The sequence below is a fragment of the Diplodia corticola genome (assembly GCF_001883845.1).
Source record: "Diplodia corticola strain CBS 112549 chromosome Unknown scaffold12, whole genome shotgun sequence".
Lineage (NCBI taxonomy): Eukaryota > Fungi > Ascomycota > Dothideomycetes > Botryosphaeriales > Botryosphaeriaceae > Diplodia > Diplodia corticola.
Genome location: NW_017971491.1, coordinates 483,116 through 502,869, shown reverse-complemented (window position 1 = coordinate 502,869; position 19,754 = coordinate 483,116). Strand labels below are relative to the sequence as shown.

The 19,754-nt window shown below is 58.2% G+C and overlaps 9 protein-coding genes across 9 annotated transcripts; 4 read left to right on the top strand and 5 right to left on the bottom strand.

The window, feature by feature from the left end:
- Window positions 1-960: 960 nt before the first annotated feature.
- BKCO1_12000162 (uncharacterized protein) lies at window positions 961-1,473 on the bottom strand (the record flags this gene model as incomplete). Its single annotated transcript, XM_020270658.1, has 1 exon — window positions 961-1,473. One exon carries the CDS (start codon window positions 1,471-1,473, stop codon window positions 961-963), a length of 513 nt encoding a protein of 170 aa, XP_020132522.1.
- Window positions 1,474-2,468: 995 nt separating this feature from the next.
- BKCO1_12000161 (urod-like protein) lies at window positions 2,469-3,563 on the top strand (the record flags this gene model as incomplete). Its single annotated transcript, XM_020270657.1, has 1 exon — window positions 2,469-3,563. The coding sequence occupies one exon, from the start codon at window positions 2,469-2,471 to the stop codon at window positions 3,561-3,563; it is 1,095 nt and encodes a 364-aa protein (XP_020132525.1).
- Window positions 3,564-5,328: 1,765 nt separating this feature from the next.
- BKCO1_12000160 (o-methyltransferase protein) lies at window positions 5,329-6,808 on the bottom strand (the record flags this gene model as incomplete). Its single annotated transcript, XM_020270656.1, has 4 exons — window positions 5,329-5,639; window positions 5,731-6,312; window positions 6,378-6,510; window positions 6,569-6,808. The coding sequence occupies 4 exons, from the start codon at window positions 6,806-6,808 to the stop codon at window positions 5,329-5,331; spliced, it is 1,266 nt and encodes a 421-aa protein (XP_020132524.1).
- Window positions 6,809-7,448: 640 nt separating this feature from the next.
- On the top strand, window positions 7,449-8,219 carry BKCO1_12000159 (uncharacterized protein; the record flags this gene model as incomplete). The annotated part of the gene is made up of 1 exon (XM_020270654.1): window positions 7,449-8,219. The coding sequence occupies one exon, from the start codon at window positions 7,449-7,451 to the stop codon at window positions 8,217-8,219; it is 771 nt and encodes a 256-aa protein (XP_020132552.1).
- Window positions 8,220-8,473: 254 nt separating this feature from the next.
- On the bottom strand, window positions 8,474-10,365 carry BKCO1_12000158 (flavin-binding monooxygenase-like protein; the record flags this gene model as incomplete). The annotated part of the gene is made up of 2 exons (XM_020270653.1): window positions 8,474-10,164; window positions 10,332-10,365. The coding sequence occupies 2 exons, from the start codon at window positions 10,363-10,365 to the stop codon at window positions 8,474-8,476; spliced, it is 1,725 nt and encodes a 574-aa protein (XP_020132553.1).
- Window positions 10,366-11,698: 1,333 nt separating this feature from the next.
- On the top strand, window positions 11,699-13,682 carry BKCO1_12000157 (short-chain dehydrogenase reductase sdr; the record flags this gene model as incomplete). Its single annotated transcript, XM_020270652.1, has 5 exons — window positions 11,699-11,839; window positions 11,938-12,164; window positions 12,231-12,370; window positions 12,457-12,665; window positions 12,762-13,682. 5 exons carry the CDS (start codon window positions 11,699-11,701, stop codon window positions 13,680-13,682), a joined length of 1,638 nt encoding a protein of 545 aa, XP_020132636.1.
- A 1,067-nt stretch (window positions 13,683-14,749) lies between these two features.
- Window positions 14,750-16,861, bottom strand: BKCO1_12000156 (rni-like protein; the record flags this gene model as incomplete). The annotated part of the gene is made up of 1 exon (XM_020270651.1): window positions 14,750-16,861. The coding sequence occupies one exon, from the start codon at window positions 16,859-16,861 to the stop codon at window positions 14,750-14,752; it is 2,112 nt and encodes a 703-aa protein (XP_020132637.1).
- Window positions 16,862-18,255: 1,394 nt separating this feature from the next.
- On the bottom strand, window positions 18,256-18,680 carry BKCO1_12000155 (peptidyl-prolyl cis-trans isomerase pin4; the record flags this gene model as incomplete). The annotated part of the gene is made up of 2 exons (XM_020270650.1): window positions 18,256-18,410; window positions 18,467-18,680. The coding sequence occupies 2 exons, from the start codon at window positions 18,678-18,680 to the stop codon at window positions 18,256-18,258; spliced, it is 369 nt and encodes a 122-aa protein (XP_020132550.1).
- Window positions 18,681-18,920: 240 nt separating this feature from the next.
- On the top strand, window positions 18,921-19,746 carry BKCO1_12000154 (alkbh6 protein; the record flags this gene model as incomplete). Its single annotated transcript, XM_020270649.1, has 2 exons — window positions 18,921-19,040; window positions 19,090-19,746. 2 exons carry the CDS (start codon window positions 18,921-18,923, stop codon window positions 19,744-19,746), a joined length of 777 nt encoding a protein of 258 aa, XP_020132551.1.
- Window positions 19,747-19,754: the final 8 nt, after the last annotated feature.

Here is a 19,754-nt window from a genome sequence, read left to right as displayed (position 1 = left end):
ACAGAGCTGAACCGAGCGGGACGGGTGCAAGGGGAGTGTCTTATATGGGCACACGGCAGGCGACACAGGCATAAGCGATCGATGCTATTATCGGACCATCATGGCCGCGGCGAGGCTGCCGGCGGTGCGTCCCACGTCCAGCGCTGAGACGGGGGAGCAGCCGGGCAGCCGGGCAGCTGGGTTGCAGCGTGCGGCAAGGTTCACTGATAGAGGCGCGTAGCATCGGCCAACGGCCGAGCCGACGCAGCGCGGTGATCAGGTCCATTTCCCGGGGCTTGATTGGACGGGGAGTGCAAACAAGGCCGGGGAAATGCGACGGGTTGGGATGCTGCAATGCTTCGATGCAACTTGGCGACAAGAGATAAGAAGGGTGGGCAGGGTTAAGCTGATACAAGAGATAAAGGATGGGGGGCGGCGCGTCTTGCCATCTCGGCTGAGCCACGCAAGAGGAAGCTTCGGCAGCTTAGAGGCGGCGAGCCAAGGACCAAGGCCTCGGGCTCACCGCTGCAGAAACACCTTCCACATGCGTAACTCTGTACCACCAGATCTCACACAGCTGCAGTCGTTCTTCCAGACGGGCTTCGCTGGGTCCGAGGGGCACGTGACGGGCTCCGCCCCCGCACTGGCGCTGAATCAGGACCGGGGCTGCTGATAGGGGATGTCCGAAACGGGTGTTGAGGAACGCATCTTCTGCGCCTCGCGGGCCCCGTTGCTCGTCCGCCAGTGACACAGGAACGGAAGCGATCGCACCTGCCTTCGCACGGTTGCTTGCAGCAAGGCAGAAGCCGAGACTTTGGAGAAGGATGGAATCCTGGCAGGTTGCATTATTACTTCTGCACAGCGCCAGCCCCGTGTCAGCAAGGCATGCCAGCCGCGGGAATGTTCGCCCGACCTACCTATGTCATGGCCGCGAGGCTGCGATGGTGTCTAATTCCAACCTAATCTCGAATCCCGGGCTCTTCACTGGCTCTTCAGGTACTTCTCGACCGTTTCGACAATGATCTGGTGGTCCCACTCCTGCTTCAGCCCGCTTACGACAATGACGCCGACGATGCCCTCGACGCCCTTGACGCGCACCGGAAAGCCGCCTCCATGGATGGCGAATTGGCCCGCGCGCTCACCCAGCATGTACTTGGCGGCGAATCTTGCCTCATCACCCCCGAGCTTGTTATGCATGTACCACGAGGAAACGCCCCAGCGCAAGACGGTAGCTCGCTTGCGGGCGACCCAGCTGTCGTTGTCGGGCAGAGTGCCGGAGCGAGTGACGGTGTGGAAGAGCAGCTGGTCGCTGTTGGCGAGGGTGATGTTGATGACGGCAGGAGTCGGGAAGTCAAGCAGGCGGAAGCGAAGAGCGTTGCCCAGCTCCCAGGCCGTGTTGGCCGTGAAGGAAGGGAACACGAGCGATTGCTCAACGGCGGCGATCGACTCGACGTCGCGCGGAGGATCGGGGAGGGTTGCGCCGGCGGACGACATGGCGATGGATCGTGGACGGGATCACGCTCGAGTCGATGGATTAAGCGCGTTGAAATAGAATCACGTCGTCGAGCAGGTGCGGTAGATTGAAGGGTTGGCGTTTGTCATCATTGTCATCATGGCGCCCCGCGTGGAAGGTCCAGGCGGGGCAGCAGCAGACCCGCCCCTGCCGAAACCTCTCGACACCAAAAAGCACAGAGCAGTGCTTAGAGGCCAATGCCTGCAGATGAGACGGAGGGCATCGTCAACAATGCTTGCACGGCACTGCAGGCAGCGGGGCTAGCGACTGGCGACCGGCGACCGGCGACTGGCGACTGGCGACTGGTACGCGCCAAACGGTCGGCTTCAGCGGCAGGGCGTGCGCCCCGCGGCGGCAGGACCCTTTATCTAGCGGCCTTGCCCTTCCACCCTTCGCGCCCGTTACGCTAGCGTCGACTCTACTGCTGCCATGCCTCATTCGACCGACTCAGCTACTCCACAATCTGCATGAGGACCACGCTAGGTATTGCTATTGCACTGTTGGCTACTCACCTGTTTTCTCAGCGTCAGCACCTCCGCCGCTTTTGCAGGCGACAGCGCACCTACGAGCCGATGTCATGGCCTCCACCACCAGTGGCTCCATTGAGCGTTTTCCACGACTCAGAGGACAGATCCGGGATGAGGCTGTCCCGCCGTTGCATGTTTTGTTTTTCCCCGGGCGTTTCCATCACGCTGTCGTGTCACCCCGGTGATTTTCAACCACGCGGAACCCCCCAAGCGAGCGCCGCGGCGCAGAGCCGTGCCCGGCGCCTGGGCCGTGTTCCCCGCCCCGAATACAGCTGCCAGCCCTTGTTTGGTCTTTGTTTGGCGTGGGTCCTACTACTAGTATATCTAAGGTGATGGTCTACCCGCCGTTCCTCACCCAGCCCGCAATCTTCCCCACAGTCTTACGCCCGCGGCTCCTCCTGCTTCTGCACGCGACACTACCTGCTCTGCAATCCCGCATTCTCCGAACCATGGCTGCCGCTCAGGTTCGTGGCGTTCATCTGGTCGGCAGCGTCTGCCTCCCTTCTGCCGAGGATGTGTTCCGCAAGAGCGTCGAGCTGCTTCCCGGCAGACTGCGGAGCATCCCTGACGGTGAGACGCAGCACCGTGCAAACTTCACTTTTTGGCAGTGTGGCGTCTTCAAGGCCGCCCCTCAAGTCCTCCGCGAATATGACGCAACCTTCAACACGGTTCCCATGACTTCGGTTCCCTCAGACGAGGAAATCCAGCGTGTCGTGAAGAGTCTTCCCGAGCTTCACACCGGCTACGACCTAGTCGCCATCGAGTCATACGAGCTCTTTTCCAAGCTCCGGAAGGAGGGCGCTATTCCCAAAGGTGTCAAATTCCAGGTTTCTCTCCCCACACCGCCCAATGCTTTGGTCCTCATCGCGGAACCCTACCAACCCGCCATCGAGCCGCTGTACGAAGCTGCTCTTGTGCGCGACCTAAGGAAGATCGAGCAGGCTATCCCGCCCGAGGATCTCCTCATCCAGTGGGACGCTGCTGCGGAATTCGCCATGCTGGAAGGCGCCATTTGGCCCCACTTCAAGCCGTGGTTCTCGCCCGTTCGTGAGCACCTCGAACAACAGCTCGCACGCCTAACGAATGCGGTCAGCCCACAGGTTGAAATGGGCGTCCACCTATGCTATGGCGACTTGGGTCATCGCCACTTTTTTGAGCCCAAGGACGTGGGGCTTCTCGTTGATGTGGCGAACACTCTCATAAAAAACACCCAAAGGCCCATATCCTATTTCCACATGCCCGTTCCCAAGGAAAGAGACGACACTGAATATGTCGCCCCTCTCAAGAATCTTAGGCTAGGTCCAACCGAATTGTACTTGGGAGTCGTCCACGCTGGTGATGAGGAGGGAACGCGCCGCAGAATCGCGACTGCTTCGCAAGTGGTCAAAGAGTTCTCCGTAGCAACTGAGTGCGGTCTGGGAAGGACGCCCCCAGAGGACTTTGCGTCTATCATGTCCATCGCCGCTGCAGTTTCCGCCCCGCTTCCTAGCTTGGATCCAAATGGTTCCCTGAATGGGTCGGCGAATGGTTCCTCGAGGAATTGAAGCCCAGGCCAGGAGTAGGCAAACAGTCAAAAATCTCGGAAGGGCCATTGACGCTATTTTCAGATTAGTTGCGGTAAATATTGACCCACCATCCCATCAAATGACACTGCTTCTTTTCTCTTTACCTTGACGACGGACCATGCGCTACTACAACACTGAATGATGAATGTCTTTAATCTTTGTCCTTGTAGAGATTTTCACGCAAGTCATTGTTGCGTTATCTCAGAGTGGCTGATCAACTCGAAGTTTCTCTGTGGCGTGTCATAATTCATTGGTTTTGCAACCTTCTTACAACCTGTCCTTCAAGAGTCATAGCAACACTGATGCATCCGGTACCCTATGTCCTGGGATTATTTTATGGACCTTGGACCGCAACTATCCGCACTATGCTATTTTTTTCCTTGCGACATCGTTCCTTGGCGACCGTTCCTGCTTCTGCCTGCCTTCGGGCGCCACTGAGGGCCCAGGGGACGACACTGTTGCAGCGGTTCGTAGTTCCTGGGTCATACCAAACTGGGACGTGCGAAAGAGGGCCATTCCGGCCAGTACACACATCCGGTCCGCACAGCGGGGTCTGCACAGGGTCATCTAGCCCTGAATCAAGTAGCGGTACTGGCCCGTTCCCACATTTCAGTCTTTGGTTGCTGCGCACGTCCCCCTTCAACCAGTGGCGCAACCCTTTGGATCAGGTATCAACGACTTAACAGCGGTTACATGGAGAAAATTTCTTCGCAAATCCAGGGTTAGACCGGCAAGCCACCTATTTCGAAATATAAATTGCAGTCTCTTCCTCACCTACCCTTTTTTTTCTTCAGTTCTCTCCTTCACCATCTACCTTCACCATCTACCTTCACCATCTACCTTCACCATCTACCTTCACCATCTACTCTCGCCATCTACCTTCACCATCTACTCTCGCCATCTACCTTCACCATCTACTCTCACCATCTACCTTCACCATCTACTCTCGCAATCTACCTTCACCATCTACCTTCGCCATTTACCTTCGCCATCTATCCTTGTTATCTACTGTTATCATCTGCTTTACCCTCGTCATCTACCCTCGTCATCTACTTTCGTCATCTACCCTCGTCATTTACTTTCGTCATCTACTTTCGTCATATACCCTCGTCATCTACTTTCGTTATCTGCTTTCGTTATCTGCTTTACCCTCGTCATCTACCCTATCATCTACCTTTACTATCTATATTTACCATCTACCTTCGCCATTTACCTTTACCATCTACCTTTACCATCTATCCCTGTTATCTACTCCTTGTTATTTGCTTTACCCTCGTTATCTACCCTATTATCTACCCTATTATCTACTCTTACTATCTACTCTTATCATCTTTCTTTAATCTTCTCTTATAATTTACTGCCATATATGGGTGCCATTTAAGGGTGTACGTGGAGGGAGCCGGACGCGGGCTTGCACCTTCACGTGGTGTCCGGTGTGAGTACCACTCCCGCGAGGAGTTGGGAAACCAAGACAAGCCCTTACATAGAATCAATGAATGCATTGTAACCTTTGTAACAAAACATGCCCTTTGCTTCACGTGATATCTGTGCAGTGACAAAGTGTCCCGATGGCGGTCATCATGTGGAAAAAAAAAAAGGAGCGGAGACGGCATCAGTATTGTTGAGCAGCGATATACTCCACACCTCTCCAACAACAGTCGTGTGTGTCCTACATACTTACAGCATCGCCATCAGGCACATTTAGAAGGAAAAAAAAAAAAGAAAGGGCTCGTCTCCTGCTCTTTCACGCCGCCAACCTCGCCTCGATCGCCCCAAACAGCGTACCGGGAGTCCTGTAAAAGCGCTCCACGCGCAGGCCAGCCTGGGCCAGCAGCTCCTGCCACTGCTTCTCGGTGCGTTCGCCGCCAGTCATGGTCATCATGATCATGTCGATCATGGCGCTCTCGGCGGGCACGTTCTTGGTGGGCAGGATCTGCTCGGCGATGACGACACGCGACGAGTCGGTCATGGCGGCGGCGAGGTGGCGCAGGATAGTGACCGAAGACGGGTCAGCCCAGTCGTGCAGGATGCGGCGGAGGTAGTAAATGCGCGCGCCTGTTTCAGTTGCGTCAGTTGCCACATGGCAGGGCGTTGAAATTAAAGGGGGCGCAGCGAGGGTTTAGCAATCAGTGAAAAGGCGATTTACCTTTGACGGGTTGCGGTGCGAAGAAGTCATGCGCCATGGTCACGACGCCCTCGACGCTCGGCGCGTCCTTGACCACCTCGGCAAGGTCCTGCAGCACAACGCGGCCTTTGACGCCGGCGCACAGCTCTCGGATCGTTTTCGACGTATGGCCGGCGCCGCCGCCTACGTCCACGACGAGTGGCGTGTGGTCGTCGTCGGCCGGCGACGATAGTTCCGCCAATTTCTGGGCGAACGGGTACAGGCCGACGGACCAGACGGCGTCGAATGACTGGGCTTTCATTGCGCGGTTCGAGTTGCTCTGGCGATCGGGGAACTGGGCGAGGTGGGACCACATCTCCTTGCCGCCGGTGCGGTGGGCGAAGGTGTATGGAGTGTTAGTCGGGTCGGTGGGTTGCTGCCAGTGGTTGGCGCTGAAGTACTGGGTCATGAAGGCGAGAGACGGCCAGGCCTCGTCCATGATGTGCCTGAAGGTGGCAATGAGATCCGGGTTGGTGAGCAAGGTAGAGGAAGGCGTCTGGGCATATGTCTCCTCGTCGACTTCGGCCAGGGGCCCGGTAGTGGTGACATTGCGCAGAAGACGGACTTTTGGTAAGTGATTGCTGTTAGTTGTGGGATGATTCCTGGAGTTGGCGCGCCGACTGGCTCACCAAGCAGCGCCCGGTCGACGGGGACTTCCAATCTCTGCATCAAATCATCCGCCGTCATGGGCGTGCCATCTTTGGGGAGTGCATTGAAGACGCCAATCTCCAGCAGGGCCCTGATGGCAGCGGTTTGGCAGCCCTGTGAGGCATGGTCAGTACACACTTGGCGGCACGAAGAAACGCACCAGGCCACATACGGTTTGGACTAGGTCCATGATGCCGCCGATTGGGCCTTGGACTTGGAGCAGCAGCTTCTTGGCCTCCAGGGCAAGAGCATGCTGGGCAGCAGTAGTCTCCGCGGCGGAAGATGGGCTGCCAATGGCGGAGCGAGAAATGTCGGCATACGACTCGGCAGCGGAGCTAACGCGGGCAATGGCGCCTTGAACCGAGGCAGCGCGCGCGGCAACGGATTCTGCAGTGGCGGGAGGAGCTGACATTGTGAGGCGCGGTGCTGGCCACAGGCACAATGCCAGCGGCTGCTGGGTTTAAATGCTCCCTTGCCATGGCAGCTTCGGGGCGGTCGAAGGAGCGGGCGGATTGTGTTGCTGCTGCCTGCCCGCGCAGGGCGAGAGGGCAGTCAGGGCGAGAGATGAATGCGGCATGGTTTACAGCATGACGAGAGCGAGACGGGGGAGAGTGAGAGAGTGAGAGAGCGAGAGAGTCGGGCCGCTAACCAGGGCGGGAACGGGAGTCGGGAACGACGGGCATCCGAACGAACTCGCATGTCCTCTCTCCACTCCGCACCACTTCTGCCCTCGCTTTCTCGCTTTCCCCGCGTCGTCTTCATGCCCGGCTCTCTGCCTGCCCCCGCCGTTGCCGTGTGTCAGGCACAACTGCGAAGGATGCTGGCCGCATGACCCTGGATTCTCCATTTATGAGCGTGCGCCCGAGCGACGACTATTCTGCAGCTGCCTTCGATCTGTACTCACCCCCCGGCTTCAGTCTTACCTGCCGCTGCAGTTGTACCTGCCGCTGACCCCGCCGAGTCCCGTCCAATCGCTGCTGCCTCCGCCCGCCGCTTCCGCCCGCCGCAAACCATTCCGCTTCGGGCGCATAGTAACCGGCCAGTAACCAGCCATGGTGCCGCCTGCCGCCGCCGACTCGCGCTCTGCCCTGCCGTCTCCGTCGGCTTCCATCGACCAGCATCAACACCAACACCAACACCACCAGCCCGAATCGCGAAACAGAAAACGCCCGCATCCACCCACCGACTACCACCCGCCCAGCCCCAGCCAGACCCCGGCAACTGTGAAGGAATACCCCGACGCCGACGCCGACGCCGACGCCGACGCCGACGAAACCGCCGCGGCTGAGCGCACGGCCAAAGCCCATCTGGCCGCTCTGCTGCGCGGTTATTGCACCTACGCCAGCGCCCACCAGTGGCGCACCTGGAGCGAGATTTTCGCCGAGGATGCCGTCCTGACTTTCGAGTACTTCGGCCAGCTGCGTGGCCGCAGAGAAATCTTCTGCGGCGTCGCTGGCATGTCCCATTTCTGGTACGACTCTACCTTCTTCTCCGACGTCCATCTGGACCTCGATCCCCGCCGACCCGACCAACGCGCCACGGGCACTGCCAATCTGTGGTATCGACGGCCAAAGATGTCCCCAAACGCGCCCGAAACCCCGCTGAGCCCCGTGCCCGTGGAAGATGACCAGGACGAAGACACCACCGCCGATTGCGACTACTGCGGGCCCTATGAGTTTGAGTTCGTCAAGGCCGGCCGAGAGTGGAAGATCAAGACCATGTCATTGAAAGTCCTGAGCGATCACAGGGAAGATGTGGACAGGTTCTGCACGAGGTGTGACTGCATTCCATTGTCGACATGCGGCACGCCATGTCATATTTGACACGAGCATCGCGATGCCGCTGCCGTGTTTTCAAGAGACGACCTTATTTGGCTTTGCACCGAGACAATGCGATCGGAGGTGGCCTAAAAGTGACTTTTCCTAAGGATACCCTGAAGCTTGAATTACTGTTTCTTTGGTTGCTATTGTTACAAGTTGACTGTGGCACTTCGGTCCCCGGTTTCTTTTTTTCTCTTTTTTTTCTCTTTTACCGCGACTTTAAACATCATGTGCTTTTAACCATCACGCGCGAGTCCTCATACTGAAACACCATGCTTCTGCGCCCACTCGCCCGGCAGGTTCTTGTAATCCTCGGGGCCGTAAGGCTCGGTGATTTCCGCAAATCTGCTCCTCTTCCTGTGACCGTCCAGACCGACGTCACGCAAGAGCATGTCTATGTACGGTACAGTATCGAAGACGAAGTCGGGTAACCTTGCGCCGTAGCCCAGAGGGTACCTCCACTTGCCAAATTGGGAGTGCAGCATGGTTTCCCAGCTTGCCTTCTTCTCCGAGGGCTGGCGATCCAGCTTCCCATCAAAGTACGCCGAGATCCACAGAGCATGCGCCTGCGAGGTGACTGAAGTGGAGATGGTCATGACCATGCCAGCAAAGGCGGTGTTCCTTTTTTGGAGCGTCGAGAGTGGAGCGATGAAGCGATACAGGCGGAACGGCTGGTTCGGCTTCTCGCCCTCTCTTTCGCTCCGCTCAGATTTGCTGATGTTTGGCTGGTCCTTCAGACGCGGGAACCTCTGTAGGATGGCGGCATCCGCTTTCTGGGCCATATCGTCCGGGCCCGGGGAGTAATGCGGCAGACCAAGCTCGGCAGCAGATCCGGGAAGCAGGAAGTTGATCGGCGGTCGGGGCTTCCAGCCCGTTGCACAAAGGAGAGCGTCAGCCTTGAGTTCCTCCCCATTGGACAGATGGATTGTCTGGTGAGACAAGCGCGTCACATCTGCCAGATGCACGCGGATTGTGCCGTCGCGGACGAATTCGAAGAAGTCAGTCGGAAAGTTCAGGATGCTGAGGCCGCTGCCGATCCAGAAAGCATCGTGCCATGGCTTCAGCTTCCTGACCTCAGCGTGTTTGTCAAAGCCGACGAGCGTGATGACATCGTTTCCGAGAATGCCCCAGAAGGTGTCGACAATCTTGCGGCCAAACCAGGTGCCGTGCAGGAAGCCTCTGACGCCGCCGTAGCCATCCTCGTCACCCCAGACGCAAGGGCTGAACCAGGTCAGGAAACGAGTGTGGACGAGCTTCTCGAGCCACTTCTTCAGCGGCGTCACGTACGGAGGCGCCATCCAGACGGGCCCGCGGCCGCTGCTGCGGATGATCATGTCCACGGAAACGCCAGCCGCAGCGTATGCATAGGCTGCATCCCATGCAGACTTGGCACCTCCCAACACGGCCACGCTGCGAGCAGTCTTCAGCGTGTCAGCCTGGTCTGCGAAGTCCCTCGCGTGGAAGACTAGGCTTTTGAAGTCCTCCTGGCCAACGAATGTCGGGATGTTCGGCTCAGAAGTCATGCCCGTAGCGACAACCAGCTTCCTTGTCTTCAACGCCGCCTTCTCGCCCGTGGAAACGTCTACCACGTTCAGGACCCAGTCGTCACCCGAATCGCTGCTGCTGCTGCTGCTGCCCTCTTGGGCAGATTCGACTCGTGTGTTGAAGCGGATGCGCTTATAGACGTCAAAGTGCTCGGCGTAGGCGACCAGGTATCTGTGAAGGACTGTACCCGGGATGTGCTCGCCTGGCTTGACGCCGAAGGTGGCCGTGTCCATGGGGAAGTCGCTGTACTCGAAGGTGCCGAGCATATTGTTGGACTTCAGCCCCGGGTACAGCCGCTCGTGGCACCAGACGCCCCCAACGCTGGACGCGCTATCCACGAGGAGAACGTTCTCATCCGGGTGCAGCTCGATGTACGTCTTGGCCGCGGCCAGACCGTACCAGCCTGGAGGGGAATGTCAGCGAACAGAGGTACGCAGCTTGCTGAGCATGAGAACGATTCATGTCGCGATCTCGACGGAACAAGCTTTGCGCTGAGATCGAGAAGTTGTCGATGCATCCCTGCTGGGCCGAGAAGGGTCCAGTGGGGCGCTAAACAGCGGCGGGACTTACCAGCTCCAATGACGATCAGATCGTGCTCTTCCATGGTTTTTTCTTGCTTCTCCGAGGATCGGTGCAGAGGGCAATTGACAGGACACGGAGCTTTATTTCTTTCCTGAAGAGAAGAGAAGCGAAGAGAAGAGAGAAAAGGGTGGGATGTCAGCGGCATCACGGCACCACCCAGGTTTAGGGCCCGTGTTCCAGCCGGATGCAGCCGTCAGCTTGGGGGCCAATTTCCTGATTGGGACAAGATTAGCCGTTGCGGCACCGCGAATCCAGGGTCTCGCGGTCCAGCGGCACGCTTCCCCGTCCATTGCCTCCATCTTCTTGGCTAGAGCATGTTCTTTGTCGAGCAAACCGAATAGCCCTTGCAGCGCATCCGACGCCCGATGGCTATCGGACAGCTCTGCACACGTCTTTGTCCACCCACGAACGCCTATCTCTGCATTTGATCCATCTCCACGATCGGCCATAACGCGGTCGAGCTATACGGCGCGAAGGAGTGCCATAGTACGCGTCTATGTGTAAGCGAGGGCCTGGGAGCCCGCCACCACGGCGCCTTAATCGGATCTACGCCCCGCCTTCCACGATTCCCGAGCCGCCATCTCCACGGACCAGAAAGCTGCTCCAACTCCAGGAAACGCCGCAGCAAGCCTCAGAACCTCCTGCAATCCCGAAAGGTACTTGCCGTGAAGAATGGTCGGGGGCGTTCTGCCGATCGCCCGCTGACAGTCTCGGCTTTCATGCACTTGAGCCTCTTTGCAGATCAATACTCGGGGCTCTCTTCTTCACCATTGCTTTTTCTTAAGAGCAGTGGAGAACTATCGACTCTGGAATGCTCCTCCCCTGTCTCCACCTCGCTTGTTTACAGTGGCGGCCGTTATCTGTCACCCCTTTTCCACCAAGTCCGCGGTCGGTTGGTCTAGAGTGCAAGGGGAGTCATGTCCGCAATAAGCTGAAGCCGCCATGTGTTGCTTAGTGCGAAGCCGCAAATCCTTACCACTCTGTACAGAGCCTCGCCACGTGGAAGGGCCCTTCAATCGAGTAGCGCCGCCTTCGCGGGGGCATTTCGAACCCTAATCACCCTCGGTCTCAAGACAGCGGCGAGAACAAGTGGTGCTCGGTCCTGGGGATAGACAACGGAAGGGCCCGGTAGAGGTGGCGACAGCCCTGTGCATCACAGACCTTTCGGATGTAGCTATAATGGCTGGTCCCTTCTGTCCGGCGTGTTGCAAAAACAAAAAGAATTCTTCCTTTTGTCTCCCATTTGATGTCATCTCGTCACCGTTGCAGAATCTCGCACCGCTCTGCCGCGGAATTGGCTCATCCTTGACAGCAGTGTACGACAGACAACAGCAGATAGCCGCAAGGAGACGACGATGGCAAGCTCTTTCACAACCGAGGCTTTCTCGCTGCTTGGTGTTGGGATCGTAGTCATTGCGCTGAGAGTCATTGCGCGCACCACATCGGTGGGCGTGAGGAACCTTCAGTTCGATGACTACCTCATGTGCGGTGCCGCTGTAAGTTTCTTCCCCCTATTCCCCATGGACGGCAATCCCCTCTTCCGCTCTATTGCTTTTATGAAAGTCATTGGGCTAAGCTCTGGGTCTATATCCAGGTCGTATATTCCCTCGAAACCGCAACGGCCTACACCGTTGGCGCCTGGTGGTTTGGCATGGCGAACAACGGCATGACGGATGAGCAACGCCGAACATTGGATCCAAACTCGCACGAGTATCACCTGCGCGTCGGCGGCTCCAAGACGCAGCTGGTCGGCTGGAGCCTGTACACGCTGTTGCTATGGGTACTGAAGCTGTGCATGTGCCATTTCTACTCGCGGTTGACGTAAGTCATGGTCCCTACCATCATCTCTGGTAATTTCATTGCTGACTGGCAGCCTCACGCACACAGATTGGGCATCCACCACCTGGAGGTACGCGTGAAGATCGGCTACGTCCTTATAGCCGTCACCTACCTTGCGACCGAGATGTCCGTCTTACTGGGCTGCCGGCCGTTCAGCGCCAATTGGCAGATTTATCCTGATCCTGGCAGTACGTTACTTCACGCCGCAAGCCTTGATCGAACGCAATACCTTGCATCTTTTACTGAAACCGTCTCCTTTTCGTACTCTTTCCAGATCACTGCCAGCCCGCCGTCTCGAAAATCGACCTCTACGTTACTGTCATTCTCAACGTCGTAACGGACGCATACCTAATGTCCATCCCGATGCCCATGCTCTGGAAAGCGAACCTGGAGATCAAACGGAAGCTATCGCTGATCATGGTCTTTGGCGGCGGCATCTTCGTCATGATGGCCGGCATCCTGCGGTGCGCGTTAATCATCAAGGTCAGTAACTTTTTTTCACTCTTCTCCTTCCTTTCGACCCCCTCCCCTCTCCCCCCACCCAAAAAAAAACCACCCTACCAACACAGTACCAACCAGGACCCCATCAACGGCGCCCAAGCCGCGGGCAGCTGGGCCTGCCGCGAGACCTTCGTCGCCGTCGTCATCGGCAACGTCCCCATGATCTACCCGCTCTTCCGCCGCGGCGTCGAGAAGGTGTACTCGTACTCGTCGTCCGGCCTGTCGCGCTACGGCGCCGCCTCGTCGCATCGCAACACGGACCACTCGGTCCCGCTGAGGAGCAGCCTGTCGAAGCCGGCGAGGCGGGGCAAGCTGCGCAGCGTCAACGCGCTGCCGACGACGTACCATGACAACGATGTTGAGGGGGGAGGAGGAGGTGTGATGGGCGATGGGTGGGATAGTAAGGAGAGGATGTTTGCGACTGTTGTCGAGGTTGGTGGTGGTGGTGGTGGTGGTGGTGGTGAGGCGGCGTCGGCTTCGAGCTCGGTGACGGATGCCGTTGTCAAGACGTCTACTACCACCACCATCACTACCACTAACGTTGTGGAAGTGGAAGAGGAAGAAGATGTGTATGAGGATGAACGAGAGCGGGTCGACGATGTCGAGCGCGCCGCCGCCGCCAGTCGGTTGCTGAAGAGCGTGAAGGGCAGCGCTGCCGGCAGGAGGAGGAGCGACAGCGAGACGTTGGGCGGGATCAAGGTCACCAAAGAGGCGACGGTGAGTTCGGAGGAGCGGGTCGATTACGATGGTGGTAGAGGAGGAGGAGGAGGAGGAGTAGGGAGAAGACTGTCTTATACTCCCGATGGCGTCGGACTTGCCGCCATGCACCAAGGCATCGCCAGGTCGCCGAGCCCGCCGCACGCCGGTCGAATCAGCTTCTCTCACAACAGCCGCGTGGATGCCAATTTTGGGGCCATGGAAATGACTGTGACGAGCGTGAGCATGTTCGAGAGGGAGGAGAGGAGCACCGAGTACACGGCACATGTTGGGAGGGGTTGATGAGAGAGGGTCAAGGTCTTCTGTTTGCTTTTCATTTGTGTATATGATATACTGGCTTGGGTGGCGGGAAGATACCCCTAAAAGTTCGAGCGCTGGGGTGGGGTGGGGTTGGGGTGGGATGGGGTGTGACGATACAATTCGGAATCAAGTGGTGCCTGAACTTGCATGTGCGCCGGTGTCGTGAGGGAATTAAGCTCAACGTATTCCTTCTTTCTATCCATCGCATTCCATACCGAACATCTACTTCAGCTACTTGTGAAGAGAGGCTGTTTGAACCTACATCTACGTCGGCGTACTTGCTTCGACTGCCCACAAATAACATGGCTGTAAATCGATTTCTTTCGTCACCCCACTGAGTTAATGGAGAGTTAAAATAACCAGAGTGCAAATCTTGACGTCACCAATGGTGGGAAAGGAAACGTGTCCTGTATACCAGTTTATTTAAATTCCACTGAAGGGAAAGAATCAAATGTGTGTGGGTCACACACGCATCATGGTGGTGGTGGTAGACCTGCTAGCTATATAATCAAGGTAAACATATATGTCCCAGCGCTTCGCTGTTCGTTCTACGAGATAAAAGACGAAGCGCAGCCCGACGGTAATGCCGTGAGGAAAGGTCCGTCGACCGGTTGGAGAAGACGAAGTGAATACTTTCCGGGTGGCGGGCATGCGAAGAAAGAGATGAAGAGTGGTCGTGAACCATCAAAATGCGGGCCCAGCTCAGCTATCGGCATGCAAACAAAAGAAAGGAAGAACCCCGTCGCTATGACCGTCATAAAGGACGCGAGAAGAAGATGTTGAACCGAAGGAGTCAGTGAGGGAGAGAGCAAAAACAAAACAAAAAAAAAGGCAGTAAACCAACAGTGAAGACCAACAAAGGTTTTCCAGTGAGTGACGCCTTCTTACCAACGCGCCATCATCCAGAACGCTCCCAAACACCGTATCCAATGTTACCGTATCCTGAGCCCCAACGAAAATGGCTAACCAATAGAATGAAAGTTCGCGTCGCGTACCGGCCGGTTTGTTCATCAACACGTGTGCGCCAATGCTTGCGCATCCCGGCACGTTTACATCACCGTGCAACCACCCGGACCGCTGCGGGCCCTTCTCCTCCTACCGATTCCCATGCCCGCTCCACCTCCTTCCTCGTCCTCGTGTAGCGCCTGTGCCTCACGCGCTCTCCTTCTGCGTCGCCTCCCACCAGCGCCGTTAGCCCCAGCCTCCTCGTTCATCATCATCCAGTCCGCCCACTTGCGTTCGAGTCTCGCAGCCGCCTGGAAATCACCCCGCAGAACGCGTTTCGTATGCTCTTCCACTGTGGGTTGCCAGTTGTAGAAGCATTTGATCTGGATGATCTCGCTCGGGTAGGTGGGCCCAGAAGACGTGGCGCCACGTGCGGGCGTCGTGATCTCGGCGTTGCGGCTGAGCACTTCGCGCACGCCCGTCCACGTCACGTTGGCGCAGTCGTAGGCGACAAGGCGCAGACCAACAGTCGGGCGCTCTGAGCCAGTCAGCGGCCGCGCTGCCTTGTTCCGTGTCCGGATCATTGCGGCAGCCTCGATAAGAACGAGGTCGGACACGCGCGTGTTGTCCATGTCCAAGCTCTGGAGTTTGGTGCATGACTTGAGTACTGGTAGCATGCCTGCATCGCCGAGAAGCTCACAGTAACTGATGCTCAGGTGAGCGAGATGGGCGTGGCATGGCGAAGAAGCGAGGACCTGCAGGGTCGGGTTTGTGAGCTCGTCGAGTTCCTCGAGATCAAGGTGTGTGAGTTTAGGGAAGGTTGGCAAAATAGTTTGCAGCACATTGTCGCCGATGCTTGAACATTTGGAGAGCTGGAGGCCTTCAAGGTCGGGAAGATTGAACGCGAGCTTTTCGATACCCGTGTCTGTAAGTCCGCGGCATCTGGTAAGATCCAGGTGCTTCAGCTTCCGAGGCGGGACGGTTACTCGGCCGGTCAGAAGGTCTACTTCGCTGTCGATGCCCTCAACGAGTGCGCTCAGGGAGTCGTCGTTGACGCTATCGCAGTTGGTGAGGATCAACCGCTCCAACGTGTTTCGCTTGAACAGCTCGTGCATGAAATCGACGTCGTCGAAACCACGAACTTCGCCAGCGCGGAGGTCGCGTAAGTTTGGGCAACCCTCTACAACCTTGCGGATGCCGCGAGTGTCGATGTTGTTGCACCACGATATGTTAAGGTGTTCGACCTTCGGACAGTGCTCTGCGAGGGTTCTCATGGCCGAGTTGGTCGCGGCCGCCAGTCCAGAGAGGTTGACGTGGACCAGGCGGTTGTTCTGCAGCAGGAAGCAATGGATCGAACTCCGGTCGATGCGGCAGCCCTCGAGCGAAAAGTTTTCCAGATTCCGGCAAGCATCAGCAAGACCCTTGACGTTCCATTGATCACGCAGCTGGACACAGCCGCGAAGGTTCAGGTCTCGCACAAAAGGGCCAGCGGAAGTGATGATGTTGACCAGAGCATCGGCCGGGATATCCCGGTAGAATTCCGATACGTCGAGACGGGCCCATAGCTGGCCATCAAAGCACATCTTGTGCCATTGCTTAGAGACAGAAGAGGAGCGGACGATTTCCTTGGGCTTCAAGTAGCTGAGGATTTCAGTGCGAAGCTCCTGGGGCATGTCGCCCCAGAAGCTGAAGTTGGGACGGCGCTGGGGCTTCTTGAGCTGCTGCACCGGGCGTGAGAAATAGTCTTCATCGACGCCGGGGAGCGGCGTTCCCAGCCGAGAGCCTGACTTGAGGTCTGCGGGCAATGGGACCGAGGCGGGGGTGCTCTGGCCATCCAGACGCCTGATGCGGGCTTTGTCCAAATACTGTGCGTCGGGGGCGGGAGTGCTGGAGACGGAGGTGGGGGCGGTAGAGTAGCCGTTGGAGAGCTCGGAGGACCACGAGCTGCCATAGGAATGGCTATACGGCGAGCCAGCCGACGACAGCGAGACGCATGACATGGAGGCCTTGCCGCCTCGGTATCCCGACGAGGTCCTGCCCATCTTGGCCAGTGAAGGCGACGAGCCTATGCGCTGCAGCCCAAAGAGCAGGCGCTGGCGGCCCTTGAGCTTGGGACGCTCAATGGTGATGGCGTCGGTCGGAGGGCGGACGAGGGCGGCGGCGGTGGGGGCGCCCGTCGTGCGAACGACGGCATCAATCGAGTCGGGGTGGGCCATTGTGAGTCGGGCAGGGGAGCTGGGGCTGTGATGGTCGGAATGGCCGGGGTAGGGCGGGCAGGGCGGGCAGGACGGTGGCGGAAGCCAGCCGCTGATGAGCTGGAAAGCGAAGGTATGGGGTGGGATGCTGAAGAGATTCGGGGAGCGGGCCTGCGCGGAGGAAGAAGAGGGGGCTACGGGCTCATGAGGGCGAAAAAGACGTGGTAGCGCGATGGATGGTCGGGTTGCCGGCGCGGGCTTCGGGGCTGGCGTGGATCAGCGGAGCGGGGTGTCGGCTGAACCCAGGTCAGCCTTAGGGCTGGGAGAAGCTCAACGGGGCGGCAACAGGCAGCATCCAAAGGCCGACGGTTCCTGGCACCATGCGGAGCAGCGCAGAACAGAGAGCTTGGTGGCGGCGCAGGCAGGAGCAGAGCGGAGCTGTATGTAGGCGCTGGACAAGGTCGAGGGCGCGTCTTATCGCGCAATCGATTGCAGGCGCGCTGGCCGTCGACGGCCACGTGCGGGCCTATCAGCGCAGCGGCCCCGGCACGCGATCATCCTCCAAGGTCACTCGCAAACACGGCCAGACGGCCGTTTCACTCGCCCAGCCCAACGAATTGCCGCCCGCCTCATAATCGCCGCCATTGCGCTGAACAGCCGCCGTTGCGCCGGCACCGCTTCCACCAGTTCCACCAGCACTGCCCCGCTGCAGAAAAATCCCGCCGCCTCTCGCTGCGCTAGAAGCCTTCTGGAAGTCTGACTGGCTGCCTCCAGCCGCGTCCAGCCCGGGTGCCTCTGCGCCGGAAGAAGACCCTGCATATCCCCCTATACCTGCCGTCCATGCTGTGCCTCCATCTCTGTTCCTGCTGCTGCAGCGTCGCCGCATCGCCGCGCCCGCCTCCCCGGTGCCGTCCTCGGTGCCGTCCCCCGGTCTTGTCCGGCCCAGCCCTGGCGGCAATCCTCTGCTTGATAGCGAACGAGTCAGCTGGTTGCACTGCCCTAGCCCGCTTATCGTGTGGAGACGGATGCCTTAGCCGCATTCTGCGACATCATCTGCCCTATCGCGTCAAATGCTATCTTCTCGCCCCCGTGTGACGTCCGAGCGTGGAGCTGGACCCTTGATCTTGCCGCCGTCCATGTCAAGCGGCGTGCGGCCATGCCGTGTGACACGGCTGCCAGGGCCCTTCTTTGGCCGGTAGTATTCCCCGCTACTCTGGTTCGAAGGGTGGGAACTAATGGGTACGATTGACAATTCTCCACTTCCAAGTGCAGTTAAGCGTTCCAACATGGCTGCTTGAATCCCTTGTGCTCTCAGCGGCCCCGAATCTCGTGCGGCACCCAAGGGTATCTCCAACACGCTCGCTGGCTCATTCCCTGCAATTTTCCTCAATGTCCACTCTCGCCCAAGCTGGTGTCTACTTCCGACCCTCGACCATCAGGATGTGGTATCCCTCGCTGGTCTTGACCTCGCCGTACTTGGGATTGCCCGTAGTGCTGGGCTCGAGCTCGTAAGCGACCTTCTCGAAATCGGCCATGAGGCTTCCTCGCGTCTTCCAGCCGAGGGAGCCGCCTGTTACAATCTTGTCAGCAGCCTGGTCCTAGACGAGAGTTACGTCGGTCCCTCACCTTGCCTCGCCTTGTCTTCGGAGAACTCGCGGGCGACTTCGTCGAACTTGGCACCATCGCGCAGCTTGGCGAGCGCCTCCTCCTTCTTGGAGTGCTTTTCGCAGAGGATGTGGCGGACGTTGATGCTGGTGGCGGGCTTGAGCTTTCCGGAGCCTTTGTCGGCCTTGTCGCCGGAGTCCTTGCCGCCGGTTTTGCCTTTGCCCTTGGGCGCCATTGCGATGCTTGTGGACGGTGGTGAGGTGGAGGTGGGGGGAAAATTGGATGGCGGGGCAGCCGGAGCGCCGACTTTGTTGGTGCGGGGAGCTCGATGGAGCTTGTGCGACTGCGTCACCTCTGACACAACACGCACCTTTTGCACTATGCTTGCATCCACCCATGGCTCACGCTCGCCGGCAAAGCTGCTGCACCGATTTGCGATACTAGCGATACGCTAACCAGAGTGCCAGCCTTCAGCATGGCGGCCTGGGTTGGGCCCGGCCCGCTGGCTGCTGCGCGCATCCCAGCTCTGCCGAACTCCATGTTCTACATTCCAAACTACATCACCCCTTATGAGGAAGAGCAGATTCTCACCAAAGTATACGACTTTCAATGCATTCAAGCTGTTCCGACTGACACACCTACAGCTCCCGCCCAACCGCTGGACTGTCCTCGCACATCGCCGCCTCCAAGCCCACCCTTCCACTCTGACCGCCAACAACACTCTGCTCGCCGCGCCTCTACCGCCCTATCTGACCACCTCGCCTGCACCCATCGTCGAGCATTTCGAAAAGCTCGGCATATTCCGAGACACCCCACACGGCGCACCCAATCACTGCCTAGTCAATGAATACAGAAGAGGCGAGGGTATCATGCCACATGAAGACGGAGACGCGTATGCGCCCGTCGTCGCCACGGTTAGCCTGGGCGGTACAGTGGTCCTAGAAGTGACACCAAAACCGGGTTGGCCGGAAGGAGAAGGAAAGGACAAAGCAGATGAGCCATCTGCGGAGAAGAGCGGAGGTCCGACCCAATGGCGTATCATTTGCGAACCTCGCTCCTTGTTAATCACTACCCAATCCGCCTACACCACCACACTCCACGGCATCCCGTCTGTAGATGTCGATACCAATCTTGGACCAGAGACGGTAGCCAACTGGTCGCTGCTTGGCAATCCCCAGCCATATACGGATGCGGGCGGCAAGAATGAGCGGGGAACACGGGTCAGCTTAACGTATCGTGATGTTCTGAAGGTATCCAAAGCCGGCGGATTAGGAAAAATGCTGGGTGGCAGTAGAAGATGATGAAGCCT